Source organism: Ursus americanus, chromosome 1 (genome assembly GCF_024610735.1).
Source record: "Ursus americanus isolate L20-20 chromosome 1, mUrsAme1.1.p, whole genome shotgun sequence".
In the NCBI taxonomy this organism is placed as follows: domain Eukaryota; kingdom Metazoa; phylum Chordata; class Mammalia; order Carnivora; family Ursidae; genus Ursus; species Ursus americanus.
In genome coordinates, this window is record NC_142127.1 from 100688844 (window position 1) to 100713438 (window position 24595).

The window sequence follows — 24595 nt, forward strand, 5'->3', positions numbered from 1 at the left end:
CAGACGCTTAACCACTTAACTGACCGAGCCACCCAGGCACCCCTCAATGTATGTTATTCTTTTAATGTATCTCCAGATTTGATTTTCTTGTGTTTTATGTAAATTTTTGCCTTACGTCATAGTGAGACAGATCTAGGTTTTATTTTTGGGGGTGTGTGGGAAAGAGTGCTTATTTGATAGGGTTGAACAGAATGAGGACATTCAACCTGTTTCTTTTCCTTTTCTCCCCCCTTTTATAATGTTTTAGTTTTTAAATTAAAATGCAGTAAAACTGACTTTTGGATGCACAGTTCTATGAATTTTAACACAGGTATAGATTCTTATAACCAACTGTCACCAGGACACACAATGGTTCTATTACTCCAAAAAAGTCCCCTGTGCTATCCTTAGTCACACCCTCCCCCCCATCCCTGGAGACCACTGATCTGGTCTCCGTCACTGTAACTTTGTCTTGTTCAGAAGGTCCTACAGATGCGCTCACAGTGTGCAGCCTTTCTGATTTCTTTCAGTCGGCAACATGCCTTTGAAATTGACCTCAGCTGTGTATCAACAGATCTTTCTAGTACTAAGTCAAGCGCCCTTGTACGGACCTTCCAGAATCTCTTTATCTGTTAAAGGATATTTGGGCTGTTCCCAGTTTTTGGCTGTGATGAATAGAGCTCCTCTAAACATTCATGTGCAGGGTTTTTAATAAACTGTAAGCTTTTATTTCTATAGGACAGGGGTTCTTAACCAGGAACTACTTTTGCTCCCCAGGGGACATTCAGCTAGGTCTAGAGACATTTTTGATTGTCACAGCTGGGGGTAGGGGTCTGCTGGCATCTATTAGCAGAGATGCTGCGAAACGTCTTACAATGCACAGGAGAGCCCCCCTCGCTCCCCAGCAAAGAATGATCCAGCCCCAAATGTCATAATGTCGCTCTTGAGACACTGCTCTAGGTAAACAGCTACAATTGGAACCGCTGGGCTGCACGGTGTCTGGTCGCTCGTGAGAGACTGCCAACTCTCTCCAGAGCGGCCAGACCATTTTGCAATCCCACCAGCAATGTACGTGAATTCAAGCTGTCCCGCATCCACACCAGCACTTGGTATTGTATTTAAAAATTTTTTAAGCTAGTGTGTATTATCATTATTAGCTGGAAGAGGGCTTTTTTTTTTTTGTAGATTTCTTGAGATTTTCTATATAAACCATCATCATATCATCTGTGAACAGGGACAGTTTATACCTAACTTCCCTGCAGACTTTCTCTCCGACTCAGGGATTATTTAGAAATGTGTCCCTCGATTTCTAAGTGTTTGGAGATTTTCCTGTTATCTTTACACCAGTAATTTTTATTTTAATTCCATTATGACCAGAGAACATACTTTGTATGATTTGAATTCTTTCAAGTTTGTTAAAGTGCGCTATGGTCGACCTTGGCGAATATTCTGTGTGCACCTGAAAAAATCAAGTGGAGTGTCCTAGAAATGTGATGAATTCCAGCTGGTTGATGACACCCAACTCTTCTACATCCTGACTGATTTCATGTCTCCTGGTCCCACAGATCACGAAGAGAGGAGTGAAGTCTTTATGTGGATTTTGTTTTAATGTGTGTGTGCGCTACTGATCAGATTTGGTTACTAATACTTTCAAATGATTTCTGTATTTCCCTCTTTTCCATGCTCAAGACCACAAGTCAGCAAACCATAGCCTATGGGCTGGCCAACTGGAAGCATGAAGAAAGTTTAACTGGACTGTCCATCCTTTCACGCGCTATTTGCAGCTATGACATTACAGGCGAGCGGAGTGGTTTTGAAAGAGGCTATACGGCCCGCAAAGCCTAAAATACTTACTATCTGGTCCTTTAAGAACGGATGATCCCTTCTATTTCCTGACCAACATTGTAGCAACCTGTGGCTCTTAAAGCAGAAGTTTAAGTTACATAGAATTAAATGTTCAGTTCTTCAGTTGCACCGGCCACATTTCAAACGCTCAATAATCACACGTGGCTGATGACTTTGGGGGACGCAAATACAGAACATTTCCAACGTTGCAGAAAGTTCTGCTCGGCAGCAGTGTTCTAGACTATTCCAAGGGACAAGGGACTACTCTGTGCTTTGACTGCTGGGCACAACTCAGCCATCTGGGTGCAACATCTCCTTTGTAGATTTTTTTGGTTACCTGGTTTATTTTGGTGTTTAAAAAATTTTTAGTTTTGAGTCAGTTTTTGGTAGCTTCTATTTTCCTAGGAAGGCCAGCATCTTATCACTTTACATCTGCTTTCCTTAGGACTGAGTTTGTGTGTGCATCCCCCCACCCCGAATGTCTTAAACCTGACCTCTTAGTTCAATTTTGTATTTATTCCTTATTTAATAATTAAAGCCTGCAGGTTGTGAATTTTTATCCAAATGCAGCTTTGGCAGCATTCCACATAGCATCCTCCTCATTATCTTAGAAATAATCTGTCGATGTAAGATTTACTTTCTTATCTCAAAGGTTAGGAGCATTTTAAACATTTCTGATTTGAGGTTTTTACATTGTTTACATTTATTTTCTTGCTTCACTGCACTATAGTGAGTGATTATGACTGATACAATTTTAATAAATAATGAACTTTTTCTTATGGCTTAATATACAACCACTTTTTGGTGGTATTTATGGACACTGGATAATAAGATTGCTTCTCTGAAGGGCAGTGCTGTCCAACAGAAATAGAAGTCTCATAGACAATTTTAAATTTCTTAGTAACCATTAAAAAAGGTAAAAAGAACCAGGAAAATTTTAACATATTTTATTTAATCTACTATATCCAGAATATTGTATCAGCATGGAATAGAAAAATTATTGATAAGGTACTTCGCTTTCTTTCTATTTATTTATTTCCCCCAAATTTGGTGTGTATGTTATACACACACCACGTTTCCATGAGGATCAGCCGTGTTACGTGTTCAGTAGCGACCACTGGCCAGCGGCCGCTGCAGTACACACCACACCTTCAGCGACTGCAAAGTTCAGTAAAAATATTTTAACCCACCTCATCACTTTCTGCAGACTGCTAATACCCATGGGATGTCCCACTCCTGCAGAATAGTATGGTGTGGACAGCAACGTCTGCTCACATATCTGCCAGAGTCTGGCTGCCAGTTCATAATAGCTTGTAATATTACCTTTTCATTGTAAAGTGTACCTCTTAAGAACAGCCTTCCTGATCATAGACATAACGTCCAGGAGACTAGGTTTCAAAAAAATAAAAAGTCTGGCAGACTTCCTACATAAAAATGTTTTTATGTGGAAAAAAGATACCACAAAGCAAGAAGCCACTGAAGTTTGCTTGATTGAGGTCAGTCTGTCCAGCTCTTTATCTTGTTAACTCATTTATCTTCACAACCCTGTGCTGCAGGTACTAGGATTATCCCAGTTTTACAGATAAGGAAACTAAAGCACAGAGAGGTTAAGTAACTTGCCCAAGGTCACACAGCTAAGAAGTAGCAGAACTGGGATTCAAACCCATGCTACATCACTTCTCACATACTATACGACGGAAGAAAACATTTTAAGCCTCTTAAAAAAATGTAAAAGCCAGAATGTATAAAAAGCTGCCATCCATCAAGAAGAGAAATTAAACAACCCAACAGAAAAAAGGGCAAAGGATAAGAACAGGCAAGTCATTGAAAAAGAAGTGGAAAGAACCAATATATACATGAAAAGATGCTCAATTTACAAGTCAGCAAGGACAGGCAGATTAAAACGAGATAACGAGTTTTTCATCCAACAGATGGGCAGATGAGAGCAAAAATCGCGAAGTCTGCTAACCCTGGACACGAAGCGTCCACCACCATTTATTTATTAAAGATTTATTTATTGGGGAGAGAGAGCATATGCATGAGTGGGAGGGGCAGAGGGAGAGAATCTCAAGCCTACTCCACACTGAGCGTAGAGCCCTAAGTGGGGCTCGATCTCATGACCCTGAGATCATGACCTAAGCCAAAACCAAGAGTCGGATGCCCAACCAACTGCACCATCCAGGCACCCCTGCCCACCATTTAAACTGCACTTCCGTCTTGACCAGCCGCGGCCGGGCGCACAGAAGCTCCCCTAATCAGGCTCCCCACGCGGCCACTTGCTGAGTCAATGGCTCCGTTTCCCTGCAAAGCTGTGCAGGATCTGCCAGCGCTCTGGGCGGCAGGCTACTCTCCAGGAGCAACCCCCGCCCCCGCCGCACACTTCTCTCCCCACCTGGGAGCCCCTCGTGTTCGTCCTTGCACTCACTCAAGCCAGCTGCACTCAGGACACAGGGAGATGTTTCCATGAAAACCAAGCTGAAGGCTCTACGTTGCTAAAAACCCGAATCAAAATCGAACTGCTGTTGAATAGAACAAGTGTAAATACGGAGGAGACCTCATAAAGATCCGTGAGGATTTTGCACCTAAGAGTCTTCCTCCCAAATGTCTGACCCCCCAACCACCTGGTGCATTATGCCTGTCCTTCATCCGGAGAGAGAAGCCGGACACGGCCGGTCCTCTGGTGAGAAGCCAGGAGCCAAGGAAAGGCCAACACATGTTTGCACTGCATTTTTTAAACAATGAAAATCTATTGATGAGTAGCTTATTTAATTTTAAAACATTTAAAGATAAAGCGATACCTTTATCAATGTCAAGGGTACCTTTAATAACACAAAATGGCCCATTTCCTTTAACTTATCCTGGATTCCATCCTGTCTCGCAGGATAATGGGTCTAGATTTTCAATCAGTTGGAGGATTTCCGTCTTTCCATGGAGGATTTAAGCAATTTACACTCATGATAACTAAGATGTTTGCTATTGACTCTGCCGCCTTATTTTATGCTATTTTTGGGGGGCTTTTTTACTGTTTGCTTTTATTACAAAGGCCCTGTCCTCTCTGCTTTTAACCTTGCTGATGTCGTAGAAGGCTTTATCATGTTTTAAGTTCTACTAGGGTTTATCTCTAAGCTTTCCAAAGGACTTGAATCTTTACCTCTCTAATTATCAAGGTAAAAAAACAGCATTCCATCAGAAACTGGTCTTTTTTCCTTGTTCTGGGGACAGAAAAAAAAGGTCCCGTGGTGGTAATACTGTGTGAAGGGAGCCAAAAACAAAACAGTATTGCATAATTCCTTTTATGTGAAAGTCAAAGTTAGGCACGGTGGCCCTGCCTGTGGCTGGGGGAGCTCCGAGGTAGGAGGGACAGACCACTGCAGGAGAATTTCTCCACATGTTCTGGCACCTTCCACGGGGTAGCTTTTCTCAGTTCAGCTCCCCCTGCCTCAGTGGAGATATCCCCCACGTGCTTCATTTCTGGCTGGGGGCGAGTGGCTTCTTTACGTCTCCTCCAGTGTTTTTGTGTAAAACAGGGAGAAGCCACATTGGGAACAGGTGATTTCCCATTATTTACATCAGATGTTTCATTAGAAACTCCTGACGCAGCCATTTACAAATCCCTGCTCACAAGTCCTAAGGGGAGTCAAGTTGCAACAGATCCCTCCTGATCCTTCCAGACTGGGTGTGGGAGGGTCTGCACAAATCCAGCCTCCCAAGCCTTCCCCAGCAGCCAGCGAGCGCACCCTAGTCAGCAGTAGTCTCAGTCCTGAGACTACTCACCAGCAGTGTGTGCCGGTTCCTCTGCCTTGTAAATACACGAGAGGAGCAAATGTATCTATAGACTCCTGTGCAGGAGGGACCGGAGTTCAAGTCAGGCAGGACATCTGGGGCTAGTACAAGTCCCAGGACAGGTCTGAAGGGGCGTGTGCGTATGGGGGACAGGACACGGCTGATGACATCGCACTGAACCAAATCTCTTCATTTCCCCCACCATCTCCACTTCAGGAATTTCAACGGTGAACACACAGGTGCATGGTCACCATTCCTCCCCACCGTTCTCTTCCCTTGCCCTTCATCGGCCGGGTTCCGTCTCTCTAGACCACGGGCTTTCTCTCTACACCCGGGTAACCTTTGCTCCACTGAAATGCACACGCAGATTTCTCAGCACCGCATTTCCGCTCCTGTAACTTTCTCGTGGATCATTTCTCCTGCTAGCAACAAACCGTCAGGCAGCCCCGTGCTCTTGCCTCGGCCTAGCGGACGGGTAAGGTCGGCTTGGGCCGCCAAGTGGAGCAGGGAAGGCACGGCCCTCCATTTCGGCACCCTTTCAGCAAGGTTCGCGGGACTCCGGAATAAAGCCGTGGACGTGAACCACAGGGGGCTGACTTTCTTCACAGGCTCAGCGAGCTCGGCGTCACCGAGGGCACCAGCGCTCACGTGTGTCCCCGGGAATACCGGACAGTCCCGGGCGCAGAAAGATCGCCACCTTGCTCTCTACCGACACAGCTACGCGGCAAACACTCCCGACTGGGCTGAGCTCTCCTACAAGGTAACGAGCTGTGTTTTGTTGCCTGTGAAATAATGTGAATTTCCCTGCGGGTCCTGGATGGCTAAACCCTGCCAGGAATACTGGTGAGCCCGCGGGGGCGCCTCTCCTCCCGGAGGAAGCCTCACCCATGTTGGTAAAAACGCCCGCATGCTCTGAACGGAGCTCCCACCCCTGGGCGGCCCTTTACCTCCTGCAGTTTGATCTCCTCGGGCTGGAGGATTTCCAGCACCCCGCTACTCTGGATCTCGGGGAGATCCTGCCAGAGGTTAAATCTTGAGTGCGGGTTACTGAGCAGGCAGATCTGGGGCAGAGCCTTCCTCTCGGGTGGGCTTGCTGGCTCGTCCTCCTCCTCCTCGTCCTCCTCCTCTTCTGGAGCCTCCTCGCTGGCAGGGGAACCTCGGGCACTGGTGTGTATTTCCGCATCCTGCTGCCTCCTGGTTTCAATCTCTTGGAGTGTTGACTTATCTCGGTATTCCTGATACAGGAGCCCTGGGAGCAAACAGAATTGTAATGAAGAAAAGGGAAAGATATCAGAGGACGCTCTTTCCCAACCACTAGGTCAAGACTTGGCCCTCTCATCAAGGGCAGGTGCTACGCCTGTGAGTAGAGACAGCCAGCCAGCCCCGCGCCGGCTCCGCAGAGGGCCCCATGAACGGCCCCATGAACGGCCACTGTCTTCATTTCTTGGGAATGATCAGCATATGGAAGTTCTTTTTTTTTTTTAAAGATTTTATTTATTTATGTGACAGAGAGACAGCCCGCTAGAGAGGGAACACAAGCAGGGGGAGTGGGAGAGGAAGAAGCAGGCTCCCAGCGGAGGAGCCCAATGTGGGACTCGATCCCATAACGCCGGGATCACGCCCTGAGCCGAAGGCAGACGCTTAACGACAGCACTACCCAGGTGCCCCAGCATATGGAAGTTCTTTCCAACAAATAAAGAAATCCCTGCGCACGGTCAGAATCCAGTCACACAAATATACGCTTTCCCCACACGTACTTGGCAAACAACAAGTCTAGAACTTGATGTGTTAATAACCAGTGTGCACAGTTGATGGAAATGTCCCGATTATGCTTCAATATCCCAACAGGACGCTTTCCCGGGCCTTAAATGCCTCAATATTAAAACTCAAGGATGTTCATTTGTGAAATGGGAGTAGTTGTAAATTCTCATTTTGAAGGAAAAACCAATATTTCATCAACCTTATGATTCAAAAGGGAAACATTCCTTTTTTGCTTTTACAGTTTCAAACTTACTTCCCTGACCAACTGTACTTAAAATAAATGCATTCGAAGTCTCCAAGGAGACTTGGGGTGCATATGAATCAGCACAAATGTAGCATCTCGGAGGGAAAACCCATTTCAGACATCCTGGTTTGGGGTGGAGGGACTGTCTTTTCACAGCACAAAAGCCTCAGGGGAAAGAGGGTGGTCCTGGCAGGGGCGGAGGGAGGGGAAGTGGAGGCTGGGTGGGGAGGGGGTCAGACCCCTAAGGTCTTGTCTGCCTGCCATGCCATTGAGGTGGCAGTCTATCCCATAGGCAAGAGGGAGGCCCCGAAAGATGTCAAGCAAGCAGCTCTGGTCTCCATCTTTGGATGGGTGGATAGGAAGAGAGATGCTATGTTAAATCCCCAAGGGGGTGACGATGGAGGCTTGAATTATATGTGGGTGGGGGGGATGGAACCACGTGCCTGGTTCAGGGAACAGGGTTAAATAGAAGATGGGGGGGGCGCCTGGGTGGCACAGCGGTTAAGCGTCTGCCTTCGGCTCAGGGCGTGATCCCGGCGTTATGGGATCGAGCCCCACATCAGGCTCCTCCACTATGAGCCTGCTTCTTCCTCTCCCACTCCCCCTGCTTGTGTTCTCTCTCTCGCTGGCTGTCTCCATCTCTGTCAAATAAATAAAATCTTTAAAATAAATAAATAAATAAATAAATAAATAAATAAATAGAAGATGGGTCCTGGGAACTGCCTGGTGCTGGGGGATGGGGGTAGCAGAGAGATCCAGGGGCACCCAAGGGGCACCACGCTGGAGAGGTCCAGCAGGCAGCTAGCTGAACATACTGGTCTAGACAGCAGCTGGGGCCCCTGGACATGTCTACCTATAAAAGAAAGGCAATTTTCCCAGGAAAATTGTAATTGGGATAAATGTACCACTTGTAAAGCACTTTCTCTTACAATGCAGTACAGATGCTAGTGATTGTTCCTTTCTTATCTCACTGCTAAATACACCTAAACAGGAGAAAAAGGAAGGACAGAAAAACAGACTAACTCTGAAGTCCTACATGTGGCCGGATAAATTATATTCATCAACGGGAGCCTCATAAATCCGCCCTGTGGACCTAATTAGCTGGCTTCCTTTGCTCCATGACACGAAATTATAAAGCCTTTATGGTAAGTACAGCGTTTACTTTAAAAAAATTAAGATCCTGTGATTTTGCCATGTGCCAATCCAGCCGAACAGAACGTGAAGGTCACCTGACAAAGGCACGAGAGAGAAAAGCGAAGTCTCTGTTCCATGCAGTCCGGGCTGCAGACCTATAAGGACGGAGGTGTGGTGTCACTCCATCCCCGGGCTGGTCGTGAGCATAAGACATAACGGTGGTGCTGACCTTGAGCCAGCAGTTCTCCCGTGATTCCCACGCGCCGTGTTCACAGAGGTTTAAAGAAACCGAGTTTGCACGAGTTGACTTGGATTCATTCTCAATGCGAATGAGCCTCCCACCGAGCAGGCACTCAGATATTTGCGGAATTGAACCGCTTTTAAAGATGCAGCTTCGGGGCGCCCGGGTGGCTCAGTCGGTGGAGCATTCGACTCTTGATCTCAGGGTCATGTGTTCAAGCCCCGCCGTGGGGTGTGGAGCCTACTTCAGAAAAAAATGCAGTGTCGAAGCTTCACCGAAGCGTCTAACTAATTTGGCATCTTTTTGACAGTTCAAAAATATGTCTTACACATGCTCCGGTGGGCACATCACGGGTAAATTCTACCTCCAGCATCTCGGTGTGATACATATGGTGAAAAGAGACAAAGTATCAGCATTGCGGGTAGCCAGACTGAAAATATCAATTCTGAAATCACATGATGGCAGACGCTGTTGGCTGCCTCTCCTTATCCCCTCACACCCCGAGTTCCCAGTTGGTAGCGGAGGGGTTTCGTTTGGGCGCTGACCCATTCGGTGCTCAGGGAAGTGGATGAATGTTAACCGATCAAAACCTATTGTGACACTATATTGTATACCTGAAACTAGCATTACATTGTACGTTAACTGGAATTAAAAAGTAAAAAAAAAATTAACAAAAATTTTCTCTAAAGGGAAAACAAAACAACAGTACAAAATAAACAAAAAAGAAAATATTCTTTAGAGAGCTCTCAATTGTCTCAGCAGTATAATGGCTAGCCTTAGGGAGTCCCTTGACAAGAGAAAAATCACAGAAATTAGGCTCAAGACTTAGAAAATAAATGTCCACATCCGATGTAAATTTCCCTTAAAATATGTCCTCATCTGCCCTATAAGAGTTACAGAGAGCACTCAGCCCTAATCTCTAGGTTCAAAGTGTACCGGTTGCTCATGTATATGCTGAAAGCCAGGAAATAAACTTAAGAAATGCACATAAATTAAAAAAAAAAAGTGATACTTCCCTCCCTCTTGCCAGTGGTGGGTTTAGACATGAGCATGACACAACCAGGCCAAGGACAGTAAGGGCACATTTTACATCTTTGAGAAAGGCTTCCCAGGGCGCCTGGGTGGCTCAGTTAGTTAAGCGTCTGACTCTTAATTCAGGTCTTGATCCCAAGGTTGTGAGTTCAAGCTCCACATTGGGCTCCACAGTGTGGAGCCTACTTAAAAAAAAGAGAGAGAGAGGGAAGAATTTCCCAAAAAGATGTTTGTCCTCAGTAGACACTTGAAGAAAAACTTTTCTTTTTTGCATTTACATATGGCTGCTTGAGGATGCCATGCCTGGAGCTGTGGCAGCCATTTTGTGACACGAAGCACAAATGCTGAGAATGGTGCAGGGAAAGGAGCTAGGTAACTGCTTGGCTGAATGAACCAATTTCAGAATTTTCTACCTCTAAATGAAAAAAAAATACTGCCATTGTTTACGGTCATTTTTTGCTAGATGTTCTGTTACTTTTAGCAAAAGACTCCTAATACAAGTAATTTCAGAATTTTCTTAAAACTCTATACCTCTTTCTGAAGTGTTTAGAATATGAATTTAAATACCAGTTTTCCTGGAATTACTGTGACTACAAAGAGTTATCTGATACACTGTGTAACCATTTTTTCATAGCCTGTTTATTTTTATTGGTCTTAAAATTCAGACTAATAGCATAGTTTACCTGAGAAGTTACATGTTAGCTGATTAAATTTCTGTACTCATTGTTCTCTTGCTTTCCTATCTTATATTTTGTACATTCAGCAACACAACTTCATATGAAAATGAACGTTATCAGTAAAACCTTGCACCTGGTATAGTATATTCATGCAGATATACGAGACCTAGTTCCCATCTTTCCTACTTAAAATGTTTTGTACCAGGCTGGCTGGGCTGCTCTGCAAAAGAGGGTAAGTCCCCAGCTCCTCTTGCCAAAGCCCCTGGAGTCATTCAAAATCTCACTTTCTGAGGAGAATCACTTTTTTCTTTGAATCATTCAGACACAAGCTTCTAAAGGGCGGGGGGGGGTCATTTATATTTTAGCAAGCACCTTCTATGTGTCAAGCATGTGTCAGGTCAGAGACAACAACAGTGTGCACATGCACGCGAAACCAATGGCAGGGGCTCAGGGCCTGTGATCTGTAATGACAGTTGTGCACCGGATCATGCGCGAGCCCGGGGGAATTCTGTTCCGGCCTCCGTGGGAAACACTGCAGACTCTTAACACGGCGATCTGCAGTGTGCCCATACACATTTTCCACTTTCTTTCCTGCTTCATTCTACTGTGGTTGTAGGAATTTGTCCCTTCCAGATAACCTGGCAAAGAATTCACTCCTTCCTAGAGCTAAAAGCAGGGAGGGCTGTTGGGGGATTCTGCTTCTCACAGGCCCCAAGGCCATGATGAGGGAAGTGAGAAGGTGCTGACAGCTCAGTGCTGTCATCCGTCTGTCCGTCACAGCTGGTGAGCAACTACTATGGATCCAGCCCAGGAGCCAGGAAAAGATATTCACCAAGTATACCAGCAGGTACCGGAAGGGGGCCGTGGGAGAAAAGACTCTGAACGTCAGTCCCTACACTTGGCCACAGGAGGGAATGAGGGCCAGCATGAGTGCATGCCAGAGCCCTGAGTCCCTGAGTCCCAGCTTCAAGCTTGTGCCACCAGCCTAACAGGCCCAGCCGCCTCCAGGAGAGGTGTCTCCACACGCCCCAATGCAGATGAGAGCCTATCTCTCTGTGAAAGGAGGCAAGGAGCTCTCCACCCCCACTCCCTGTCCTTCCCAGTTACGACACTGATGGGAGCCCCAGAAGATCCCTCTCGAGAGGGAGGAAGTCAAGGTTTTCCAAGTCTGCCAAGGCACAGGTGGTTTTCCTCACCACAAAGGACCGTGTGGCAGAGGTGGGAGAAAAAGGTGTTGAGGAGTCTTTGTCTTCAGATCCGCCCCTCCCAGCAAATAAAGGGAAAATCCGCCACCATCACCAGCCAGCCTGACGCCAACAAAATTCCACAAAATTCCTGGAGTCAGCGTGGCTTCGCAGCACCTCGGTGTGCACTCCGCCCCCCCCCGCCCCCCAGCTGTGCAGGGGCCTCAGCTCCTCTGGGGATTCAGTTTGGAAAAACCCTTCCAGGGAAAAGTGGGCTGGCCCCAGAAGTCTCCCGAAGGCAGGGTCTCCTGGGGCAAAAGAAGCTCCACCCCTACTCAAGACACTCTGCGTCTACCTGAACATCCGGGATAGAGGACGACAATGATGTATTTAGGGAAGAGGGTTTCCGAACCTAGAATTTTCATTTAACGAATAAACAGTCGCTGCTTTGACAACACTGAAGAACAAAAAGATTTTCTAAGCAGCTGGTACCACTTTCCAAATAATGGAACCCACATTACCCATTCACTGCCACCTCTGGTGACTGTGATGGGACCTAGCTGAAAGTCATTAGCAATTTCTGACTTTTAAACCTAAGTGCTCGGATGCTTGGGACACCCTCTCAGTCTGCTTTCAGCGTTTACACAGTACTTCAGCCACAACTGTGCAGAAGGCACACACACAGGCTGTGCCCTGCACCTTGGGCCACATTCCTGGAAAAGCAGGTGAAACCAGGCTTGCCTTCCTAACCCAGGGGCCTCTGAGGTGCCCACTTTCTTTCTACTTTACCCCTCCTTCCCCTGTGCCAAGTCCCCCACGCCTCTTCTTCCTGAGCCTGAGTCCCTGCAGAAGCCAGACTCAGACTTTGCTGTCTCCCCAGGTCTTCCCCGGGCTTCTCCCAGGCGGGGCTCAGGCAGCACCCCCTCCTGCAAGGCCCAGGAGATCCTCACCCTGGTCTTTTTGACAAAAATGACAAGGGGACAGAGGGCCCTTCCCCAGGGAAGGGCTGGGCAGGTAGACCTCTTTGGAAAGCAGTATAGAAATCCATTTGCTGAAGCCCAATTATACAGCACTATTGAAACATGACAGTTTGCCTATGGAACCATTTAGAGCCAAATACGTCAAAAACGTCCCTTAGCCACATCAGATACCTTTGGTCAGAGAAACGCAACGACACCTCACGAGCAGCGGGACCCTCAGAGCCCGCCAGGAACCCGCATTTCCCCCAACGAAGCCCTGCCGCCGCCAGGGACACCCACCTATTTGTTCGATGAGGTTTCTCCAGGAGTCGGCGGGAATGGGGTGGATCATCTGCAGGGCCTCGGTGAGCGTGGTGGGGCTGTCGGCGAGCGCCGGGCACTCCTCGGGTGTGGCCCCATTTCCCGGGGTGGAGGACGACTCGCTGCCAGAGAGGAGGGGCAGAGCCAGTTATTTTTAAGCAACGACACACCTTGGCCAGCTCGCGAGTGGCGTCCACACAAGGGGTCCTGGCCAACTGGACCCTACCCGGGACGGTCCAGGCCGAGCGGCCGCCGCCCCTCCCGGCCACGCGGGCCCCACAGGCCCTTTTTGTCACCGCACCAGGGCGCGACCGGGTGATTCATTCCCACACCAGCCCGCCCAAAACCTTCATGTTTTCGGAGCTCGCGGGCAGGCGTCGGAAACTTGGCGCGCCCTGCCCGCTCCGCGGCGCCTACCGGCCGCCCCGACGGGTCCGGCGGCCGGGGATCCCAGCCCGCGCTGCTCACCCGAGCCGTTAGCTGTCACACGACCCCCGGCCCCCGACTCCCTTCGGGCTCCGATTCTCGCGTCCCAGAGCCACCCGGCGCGGGGAGGGGGCGCCGAGCGAGACGCGCGCCCAGGGCGCCTTCGGAGGGGGCACGGGGGGAGCCCCGGGGCAGGGATCCCTACGTCGGCGGCCGGAGCGCGGCGCACCCCCAATCCCGGGCTCGGAGGCTGCACTACACGCGCGCGGGTGGGAGTTGGGGGCGGCGGAGCCGGCGGAGTTGGGGGCGGGCGCTAGGCCGCGGGGGTCGGCGTCCCCCGCCGAGGGCCAGAGGCGCGCGGGGGCGACGCGTGGGGGTCGCGACGGCCGCTCGTCCTCACCTGCCCGGCAGGTGTCCCGACGCCGAGTCGCGCGCGTCGCTCTCCGAGGTGGAGCTGTCGTGGTCCACGGCGCAGGCGGCACTGAAGGCTGCGGCCAGCAGCTCCATGGGGGCCGGCGGCCGGGCGGGCGCTGGGGCCGGGTCGCGGGCCGTGCCGGGGGCTCGGAGCCGGGCCGGAGGCGACGAGTGGGCTCCAGAACCGGGTCGCAGCGCGCGCCGCTTGAGCCGGAGCTGCCGCCGCCGCCGCCGCTGCCGAGCGCTCCCGGAGGCGGGCGGACCAGCGGGCGCGCGCCTGGAGGCTCCGGGTTGCCACGGCAACGGGGGAGGCGGGAGGGGCGCGCGCGGCGGGGGGGAGGCCGGGCGGCGGCGGGGCGGGGGAGCCCGGACTGGGCGCGACCCGGGCCCCGCGGGCGCAGACTGCAGCCGGGACCTCCCTCCCGGCCTGCGCGTCCCTCCGCACCGCGCCCGCGCCCGGCCCCGGGAGTGGGGCAGGCAGGTTGGGTGGGGGCCGCCGACTTGCGCCTTCACCTCCCGCCCCCTCCTCGTCGTCTGGCTGGGCCTCCCCCAGCTTGCACCAAGAACTTGGAAGGTACGGGCCACGTGACCCTCTGCCCCACGCCCTCTCGAACCTCTGCCCGGCCCACGCGGCGCATCCTCTTCCGCCCCCTCACAGGCACCGGCCCGGGGACCCCCGCGTCTGCTGCCCCGGATGCAGCCTCAGTGGAGTGCGTGCTCACTGAAGGTGCTTCGGTCTGAGGGAGCTCGAGGTAGAGACTGGGGTCTTAGACGCTGCACCCCTGCTCCTGACAGAGATTAGGGAGAGCGGGCCCGCTGGAAGCCTCTTCCCTGCGGGTCTGCCCGCCCTCTGAGATCCTGAGGGCCTGGGGGCCGAGGTTGGGCATGGGGAGCGAGCAGTGGAGAAACAAAGTGCCCCCAGACTTCCCGGTTTCCCTGCCTGGTCACATTGACCCTTGCAATCTGCACCTTCGGGTTAGCTAGTTCAATCCACTTCTGGGTACACAAAACCAGCAAAAAGGGGTAACGAGTCGGTGGAATGTGAATGATCCGGTGTGAGGGGGAAATCTAGAGGGATTTTCATCCAGCAAGACGACTGGCTTGGTCATCGGTGTCATTTTTTGAGGCTAGCCTGCCCGCTCCCCTGGAGGGGCCCTCGGTGACTGGCCCTCGGTGACGGCGGCCAGTTCCTGCGGATGCCCGGATGCCCGGGGCCTGGAGTGGAGTGGGGAGTGGAGTGCAGAGCAAAGTGGAAAATCTTCCTCTGCACATGGCGCCTCTGCACCCACCTGGCGTTTAAGTTAACCCATTCCTCCTTTTGGGATGCAAATACTCCTGGTGGGAGGGCTTTAGTTACCGGTTAGTAGGTTGGCCCTAGTGGGTTCCTTAGTCAGCCATCTTGAACACCGAGGTTGTGGTAAAAGGGAGAGTTTGGGGCAGGAGGGAAGAAAGCAGCTTGTTGCCTGGAAGGGAACTCTCCTCCCCAGACACTAGCAGGAGAACCCCCATGGACCCTCCCCCAGTTCTGACTCTGGGTAAAGGGACTCAGGTTGACTGAATCACAATCTCTAAAGCTGCCGCTTTGCCCTTGGTCCCCTCGAGGGGTGTGATGGACAGGTCTGATGTCCTGCTCTTAAGGCCTCAGATTATTTGCATGGCAACCACCTGATCTTCTCTTTTTGTCCAAGCCAAACCCCTTCCTTCCTTGACTCATTCCACAGATCCCAGGCAATCCTCTCCTGGACTCCACATTTTCATCTGCTCTCTGGCCATGTTGGCTGGGATGCATCCTACATATTCCACTAGGGCACATGCATGTCCCCACTGCCCCCGGCAGCCAAGCAGGAGACTGGGCAGAACCTGAGAGGTAGCCTCAAGACCTTCTTCCTGTCACCCCAAGCCTCAGGGCCTCACTGAGCCCCCTGAATCGATAAAGTCTTTCAAAGCAGTACCCCCCACCCCTTGCATTTGGACCTCTCCCCAGCCCATCCTGTCTCTGTCCCTTTTCTAAATTATGGGTCTGCTTTGGTCCCTTTCCTACTTCACAACCTGCATTGCGGTCCCATCTCCACGAGACCCCTGGCACCATACCAGGTTCTTCCCCAGTATGCCACTCTTGCCCGCTTCCTTGGGACCACTGCCTTTGCTGCCGCCTGTGAGCCTTTAGCTTCACCACATACTTTTCCAGGCTCTGGGCTTTGCAAGTGCTGTTCCCTCTGCTAGAACTCTGCTCCCTTGGTTAAGTCCTCACTCCTGCAGGTCAAGGCGCACAGGGGTGTCCCCACCAGGCCCCTTCCCCTGAATAACCAGCAGCATTACCTGGCACCATAATTCTCTGTGAATAGGGCCATCCTTACAGTAAGCCATGGTTTCCTGGTGGGCACCCTGGGGTCTTGGCTCATCTTTCATCAGGGCCCAAGGAAGAGCACTGTGTGGATGACCCCTAGGAGCTACCTCTTATGATGGTTCACCAGCCCTTAAATTTGATGTAACACTAAGTTGGAAGCTGTTACTTTCACACTTTGCTTCACCAAGGGGAAAAGATTCATTTTTTTTTAAATCAGAAACTACTCAAACGAAATTACATATATTAAGATAGCATAATAAAACCTTCCAATTGAAAAAGAAGCTAAAAATATCCTCCTAATTATGAAATCGGTTTAGAAAGTCACTGAGTTCTGAAGGCATATAACTTTAAGCTAAATCCTGCACATGCCCTCTCCTGTCATATTTAGTGCTTATCAGGCTATTACTAAAATCTCCATTTAACCAACATTTGTTCAAGATCATTCACAAAATATAGATCGATATTTCAAATATTTATACCTGATTATCCCATGGTGGGTGCTCCATATGATTTGCTAAAACATTAACGCTATATTTTGAAAAATAATCAGTTATTTTATATATGTTGCCTAAACATCGTTTGTTTCTTCCTTTGAGTTATAAAAGGTAAATATTGGAAACAAAGGGGATTCTTTTTTATGTAGCAGTCTCTGCTTTGAGGAACCCTTATTTAGATTTACAAAATGTTACTTGATTCTGGGGAAGACTAGGAAGACCGGAGGAAATTTAGAAATGATCTCATGCAACACTTTTATTTTACAGAAAAAGCAGCTGAACCAGAGGGTTAAAATGACAAGCCCAAGATCACACAGCTGGCTAATGGCAGATTTTTAAAGCATATGCTAGTGAGTATGCTATATTGTGTGGGACAAAGGAACTGCAAATTTCTATTCACTTATTTTATTTTTTTAAAGATTTTATTTATTTATTAGACAGAGATAGAAACAGCCAGCGATAGAGGGAACACAAGCAGGGGGAGTGGGAGAGGAAGAAGCAGGCTCATAGCAGAGGAGCCTGATGTGGGGCTCGATCCCATAACGCTGGGATCACGCCCTGAGCCGAAGGCAGAGGCTTAACCGCTGTGCCACCCAGGCGCCCCTCTATTCACTTATTTTAAGTGTTTTTTAGGGTCATATGGCATGTCACCGGGCTCTCAAATATTAAGACACATTTGTATTTTTAAATCTAGTAGGAAAACGACTTGGATTTTTTTTTTTTTTTAGTAGTAAGAGGATAATCCTTACATATACATTGGAAATGTCTAGAAACAGGTGCTTGATAGCTTTTAATTAAATTACCTGTATCTTCTAAAACCATAAAAACAGCAGTTTATTTTTGTCACTCGCTAAAGACTTTTTAGTTGCTTTGAAAATCAACACTTCTAAGCCGCATAGGGAGCCCCAACAGTCAATCCACAAGGGGCTACTGCCTCCAGGTTAACTGAACCCCCAAAATTCAGGGAGAAAGTTAGGAAAAGGACAAGATGAACCTCTCTCACTGCAGTGCAGCTCCAAGAAACCTGGAAATCCATACTGATGGATGGAAAGATTTCTCCACAAGGAGACTTCCAGAAGTAGGTTATTCTGTTGGGTGATTGGAAGTATTTTACTGGTAAGGGGGAGGTGGAGTTCTTTCCTTACTTTTGATCATGAAGATAAATCCTAAGTGTGGGGTTATAAATGTTACGGAAATAAGTTAAAAACAATCAGTTTAGCTGTCTGTGGTAAAGAATTAATCTTACCCAAGGAGAGGTTTAGCCTTTGTTTGGGGCTCCTGGGAGGTGATCTCTAAGCCACTGGAGTGGCATATGTGAAAAGAAGAGTGTTTTGCTTTCCTGGAGACCTGGGACCAGATAAGGGGGGGGCTCTGGGCCAGGTGAGAATAGCTCAGCCTCCAGAGGGGCTGAAGACTGGGTGGCTAACCAGTTCTAGGTGGTTGTGCCCCAATGCAAACTCTGGACACCAAGACTCAGGTGCGCTTTCCTGGCTGTCACACATTCTGCCCGGGAATGTGAGCACTGCTCATAGCTCCACTGGGAGAAGACCACTGGAATTTCAAGTGGAACGTTTCTGGACTTTTGTGTCCATGCATCTCTTCCCTTGGCTGATTGAAGTCTGTAGCCTTTTGCAGAATAAGCCATAACTGTGAGTATTACAGCTCTCAGTGAGTTCTGAGTCCTTCTACTGGGTTTCTGAACCTGACTAGGGGTGGGTTTGGGGACCTTCAAACTCTGCAGTTGGTGTCATAAGTGAGGTGGACCTGTAAGCTGTCCCCAAATGTCACCAGCCTCTGCTCTGATTTAGAGTCCAGTGGCCGTGTTCCCTTAACAGCCTTCTTCTCCATGATGCCTTGCTCTCTCCCTCAGTGTGCCCTAAGCATGGCGGCTGGGTTAGTTCTCCTTGGACACATCTGATCCCACACGTCTGTTACCTTCAGTGGCTCCCCAGTACCTTGCGTATCATCACGGCTAGAGGAATTAGTGTACAGTTCAGGCTGTGGCTGCCCGGATAGAAGTTGGGTCACCCCTGAGAGCTGCCGGCCCTGCCTTTCGCTCTGTTAGTCCTGCCCTGTTATCACTCACTCGCATTGTTTCTCTTCCCAGTGAATCTGAGATTTGGTGTGAGGGGTGGAGTGGAGGAGCTATGAAGATGTCATTTATCTTTGCATCCCCGGCACCTGGCATATCCAAGAGGCATAGGGAAATAGTTGGTGAAGGGGTAACTATGGGGAGGTTGGTAGGAGCTACACCGATGTACCCTCGGTTCCAGGCCTTCTCCTACAGTTACTGAGTGTAGCATTGGCATTCCCTTGGTGTTACATCTTGTCCTTCTTTGGCCAATGAAGATATTTTTTTAACTGACCTCTTTGGGAACTACCGGGCTTCTGGGATTGCTGCCTCAAGCTTGGGGAAGGTTGCTGTGACCTGTTTTGGTGAGTCAAAAAAAACAAAAACAAAGGCTTAGGCTGGATTCACTGTTTTGGTAAAGTGAGGAGTATTTTGTGTTTGTTCTTCTTCTCTGATATGGTTGCCATGGCGGACAGTTGTTACAGTTTTGGTTAAATAGGGAAAAGCTCAGAGGGACAAAGAGATGCATACTGACCTTGGTCTGGCTTAAGGAGCTAGGCCAACATTGGATAGGTTTCAGCAATCATGGGAAGCAGGCTTACTTGCTGGAGATTGATATTGCTGTGCTGAATTACATTTTCATAATCAAAAATAGGTGGCTAAGGGGCGCCTGGGTGGCACAGCGGTTAAGCGTCTGCCTTCGGCTCAGGGCATGATTCTGGCGTTACAGGATCGAGCCCCACATCAGGCTCCTCTGCTAGGAGCCTGCTTCTTCCTCTCCCGCTCCCCCTGCTTGTGTTCCCTCTCTCACTGGCTGTCTCTCTCTCTGTCAAATAAATAAATAAAATCTTAAAAAAAAAAAAAATAGGTGGCTAAGCTTTGCTCCATGTCCAGATGTGGGAGGCAGCCTGGATGCTGTTGCTTGGCTCATAAAGTGTTGGAATTTCCAAAGCATTTTGATGGTTGATGTGTCCTTATAGTGTCCTTAAAAGGCTGGGACAAATGCTGGCCCTGTCTTTAATTATGAGATGCAGACAACCGTATGGCCTTGATAGAAATGTATTTCTCAAAGCTGGCTCCCTAAAATAACTCATGGATAAGAAGCTGTAACACTCATGTCTTTATGTGGAACTGTGGGAAATAGGAGAAGACCTGGGCTGTGAATTTCTTTGGAATATTCCTAACTGAGGAGCCTAGGATGTACGGGGTCCAAGAATTTTGGCTGTGGGTGATGTCATGGGCTTTTGACCAATAGGAACATCCTGAATAAGGGTGAATCTAAGGGAAAATACTGTTATTTTCAAGATATGTGGAGGCTGAAATTTAGAGTAAATAGAGAGTTGACCCAGTACACATAACACATTTTAGGTTGTGGCCGTGGGGGTTTACACACTCTTCGTTGAAACGCAGACTGTAAAGGGGTGACTAGCCTACCTCCTTCCGCTTAGATTTAGTCATTTTAAATTACCTTATAAATTATATAGTTAGATCTAATTTAGTCCTATATATAGTGAATATAGTGTACTATACAAATAGGAATTATTATTAGTATTATTAATTAGGGAGCCTACATTTAGCACTAAAATACATTCACTGTTGTAATGGAGAAGTTATTGCCTTAACCATTAACCAAATGTAGCAAAGTCGTGTAGGTACGAAATGAGAAAGAAAAGATGTCCATTCATAAACAAAGTAGCTTTGAAGGAATGGCACGTAGTTAACAAAATTAATAACTAGAAATTGTTCACAGACTGTTCCTTGAAAATTGTGATTTCAGAGAGGTATTTTCCATAACAAGAAAGTCAGGAGCATGGTAACTTTTCGTTTTCTGCTGAAATCAGTCCACCTCACCCTTAACATCCAGGAGAGAGAATGTTCTTTGTTGAGTCACCAGGAGTAAGCATAAGGATTTAGAGTCTCCTGAAAAGGCCAATATGTGTTTGCTGGGGATCGATCACTCTGCAAAAGCTGTTAGGGACGCGAACAAGATGTGTTATCAGACCAAGTGCCCGGTCCTCCACTGCCTGTCATCATGTTCACAGATATGCCCTTTCCCCCCAAAATTCAAAGGGTTTGACAACGTTTGCTATTTCTGTTTTGAGGACTCTAATAGGGGAAGTGGTGACCACGGTGTATGAATTTGCATCCAACAAGTGGATGCAAGCATAAAGAGAAAGCAGATATTTCAAGAACCTACCAGATACACAGCAATCAAATCGTTTTAAAAATGAACAGCCAGTGTAAGCCAAGGCTTGGAAACTGTCGTTTGCCTCTGGGGGTGGGAGTGTGAATTGGTATGACCTTTCTGGAGAGCAACCTGGCAGCCCGGATCGTAAACCTGCAAATGTTCATACTCTCTGGTGAAGAGATTTTATTTCTAGGAATATATCCTAATAAGCCGTAAGAATCTAGTTGGAAAAAATCGCTATAAGAATGTTTATTGTCGTGCTATTTTTAATAGTGAAACATTTGGAGCAACCTGAATGTCCAGTGATAGGAGATGGACTATTTAAATTAGGACCTATCTCTAAAACGGAGAATCATGAAAAACAGTTTAGAAAATATTTAATAATCTGGGAAGATGTCCATAATATATTGAATGGAAAAGCAGATTCCCAAACTGGATGGTAGTGTGATCTTATTTTGTTTATAAATGGACTTTTGGACATGGAACTTTAGGCATCCATGTATATTTGAAAAAGGACTGCGAGAATGATCGCAGAAACATCTCACAGTACTTGTAGTTGGTTGGAATCTCAGGGAATTTTCCTGTTTTTCTATTCGTGTGCTTAAAATTGTTTCTACAATAAATGTGTCACTTATGTAACAAGGGGAAAAAAAGTTACTTTCAAAAACAACATCAGTCCCTTAATGTGCATAAATTTAGAGCATAGGTTTAAAGCGTTCACATAACCGTGGAGAATCCTGATGAACTTGAAAAAGAGGGCTGAGCTGTTGTGTATTCTCTGGATTTGCCTGGCGGGGGGGGGCACCTCAGTTCATTACATAAATCTTGTAAAAAGCTCTTCGGTTTCCAAGGAATCATGAATTCAAATTTTACAGTAGATTACTTCCTGGCATCTCTAAACTAAAGCACTTACCTGATCATCTAATTTGCCTGGTTATAAAAATAGTCCCTTTTCCAGAAATTCCCCTCTCCTTCTATAATTCCACATATAGGACTTCTAACCAGGATGCTTTTCTGCCTTTTCAATTGAAGTTATCAAAGAAGTCAGCAAAGAAATCACTGCCTCCCATCAAAGGCAGGTCTCCCTAACACGCCCCAAGCCCTTCTGTGCCCCTGCTGCGTGGCTACATCCCACCTGTGCTAGTTCAAATGCCACCTCTTCCATGAAGCCCACCCGCCATCCCATCCCATCGCTGGCTATATTCACTCCCTCTTAGGCTCTCCTGTCGCACTTCACTAGCGCTTCTTTTTAAGCTTGATTACTTTCTTGGAGAATGAATTCTCCGTCCTATGGGACTGTGCAAGGAGACAGGAGTCAGCCTGATTGATGTCTCCTCTCTTGCTGTGTGGGCAGAGACCTTGTACATCCTGGAGGCTCTGGACGTATTTGCAGAATGGAGCTGGAGTTGGGGGAGGCTTGAAAGCACACAGACATGCTTTGGTATCATCCCAGTGCCTCTGGGCAAGTTACAGTCTTAGAAACATTTCATGGACCCTTGTCCTTTACCCACTAACTACAAACCTTCCCTCGCTACTCTCTAGAAAGTTAAGTGCATCTTCAGCTGGAGGACCTTTATTACCTGGGGGGAACATCAGTTTACCAACAAAGAAATGAAATTTCAGTTTTGTTTCTTTCCCTGTTTACTGTTTACCCTTCCACCGAGCTGACCAGTTGATGCTTCTTTTCCTAATTTTAGACCCATGTCTCATTTTTTCCATGCAGTGACTGAAGATTGCGTGCTAAATTATTGCTATTGCTACAATGTCATTCAGCCCTCGGAGTGGCTTTTATTTGTCACAGAGGCAACAAGATCTCTAGGCCTGGTGCTCTGTTAGGCTCAGGGTAAAAAGACAGAGTTAATGTCTCTCTTTTCTTCTTAGCCATGAGGATCTTTTGTAGGGGTCTCAGGGGAGGGTCTTAAGCTCGCCAGAAAGACATTCTTCCATGTGAAATTAGCATTCATTCTTAAAAAAGAAAGAGGCTCTAACCTGTCATCAGTTGAGTGTTTTCTCTTAGAAGCGATGGATTCTTACCAGGAGCAAAGAAAGCCTCCTTGACACAGTGAGTCAGAGAAATGACAGAACAGAACGGAAAAATTCCTTCCCCTTGAGAACACCTTCAAATACACGATGTCCCTTCCTTAACCCGGGCCCTCCTCTTCAGCACTCTGCATCCTGTGAATGTCCCCTGACGGTGCACTTGTCTTAAAGATGGAGTACTCTAAATTTTCTGGATTGAAATCCACTGTCATTATCAAACTGAAAATCTTCAGGGGAAACAGGCATTCATATACGTTGCTGATGAGAGAGCAAAATCATCCAAGCTCATATGGAAGGGAATTTGCCCAGAACTGACAGAAGCACATAAGGGCAGTGGACTGAATGTTTGTCCCCACCCCCCCCCATTCAGATGCTGAAATCCTAACCCTAAAGTGATGGCATTTGGAACTGGGGCCTTTGGGAGGTGATAAGTCGAAAGGTTGGAGTCCTCGCGAATGGGATCAGTGTCTTTATAAAAGAGACCCCAGAGAGATCCCTTGCCTTGCGTTTGGATTTCCCAGGTTCCAGAACAGTGGAAACTTAATGTTCTTTATAAGCCTCCACGGCTTTGCTATTCTGCTATGGCAGCCTGATGGCACTGAGACAATTTGCCCTTTGCCCCAGCAATTGCATTTTTTTTTTAAAGATTTTATTTATTTATTTGACAGAGAGAGAGAGACAGCCAGTGAGAGAGGGAACACAAGCAGGGGGAGTGGGAGAGGAAGAAGCAGGCTCCCAGCGGAAGAGCCTGATGTGGGGCTCGATCCCAGAACACCAGGATCACACCCTGAGCCGAAGGCAGACACTTAACAAATGTGCCACCCAGGCGCCCCCCAGCAATTGCATTTCTAAGAGTTTACCCTGAACTATGAAACAAGATATGCACAAGGTCATTCACGGCGTCATTATTTTTTTAATAACAAAATATCGGAAAGAACCTACATACCCAGGAGACTGGGTGAATACCGTATGAGGAAGGCACACAGTGGCGTACTATGCAGCTGGAGACATGAGCACAGGGAGGCTTTCCTGACCTGACAGTGGGTCCTTTCCAGCTTTGTGTAAAAGAAGCACTCTGCGAACAAGCATGGGTAGTATGTGAACTAAAGAAGGGGAAGTGACACAGGTACACACACAATTTTCTTTTTCTTATCTCAAGTAAGAAGTGCAGGAAGGAAAACAGAGAAACTAGTAAAGTTGGTTACTTCCAGAGGTGGAGTAGAGGGTAAGACTTTTCTGGGCGTAGCTTTTCGTATAGTTTTGACTTATAAACCATGTAGATGTTTTACATATTCAATTGATAAAGAAAAATCTGCAAGCCTGGGTAAAAACCAAACTCCGAAATTGAAAATAAACTGACATCAATGAACCTAAGTAATTATCAAATTGATAACATGCCCACACAGAAAATAAAATTAATTCAAGGAATTTTTGAATTTCATATTCTATATCATT

General features: G+C 47.9%; 1 protein-coding gene across 3 annotated transcripts in view; it reads right to left on the reverse strand.

Annotated features, from left to right (window-relative positions):
* Positions 1 to 24595, reverse strand: part of NGEF (neuronal guanine nucleotide exchange factor) — a 103022-nt gene that overhangs the window by 22644 nt on the left and 55783 nt on the right. For 2 of the 3 annotated variants that reach the window (XM_045794105.2, XM_045794104.2), the window contains 2 exons: positions 13140 to 13282; positions 6555 to 6856 (listed from right to left, as the gene is read on the reverse strand). In XM_045794105.2, the coding sequence (XP_045650061.2) occupies positions 6555 to 6856; positions 13140 to 13282 (445 nt within the window). Of the gene's footprint in view, positions 1 to 6554; positions 6857 to 13139; positions 13283 to 13986; positions 14155 to 24595 lie in introns of those variants that run through there. The other variant, XM_045794106.2, reaches the window with a different exon arrangement.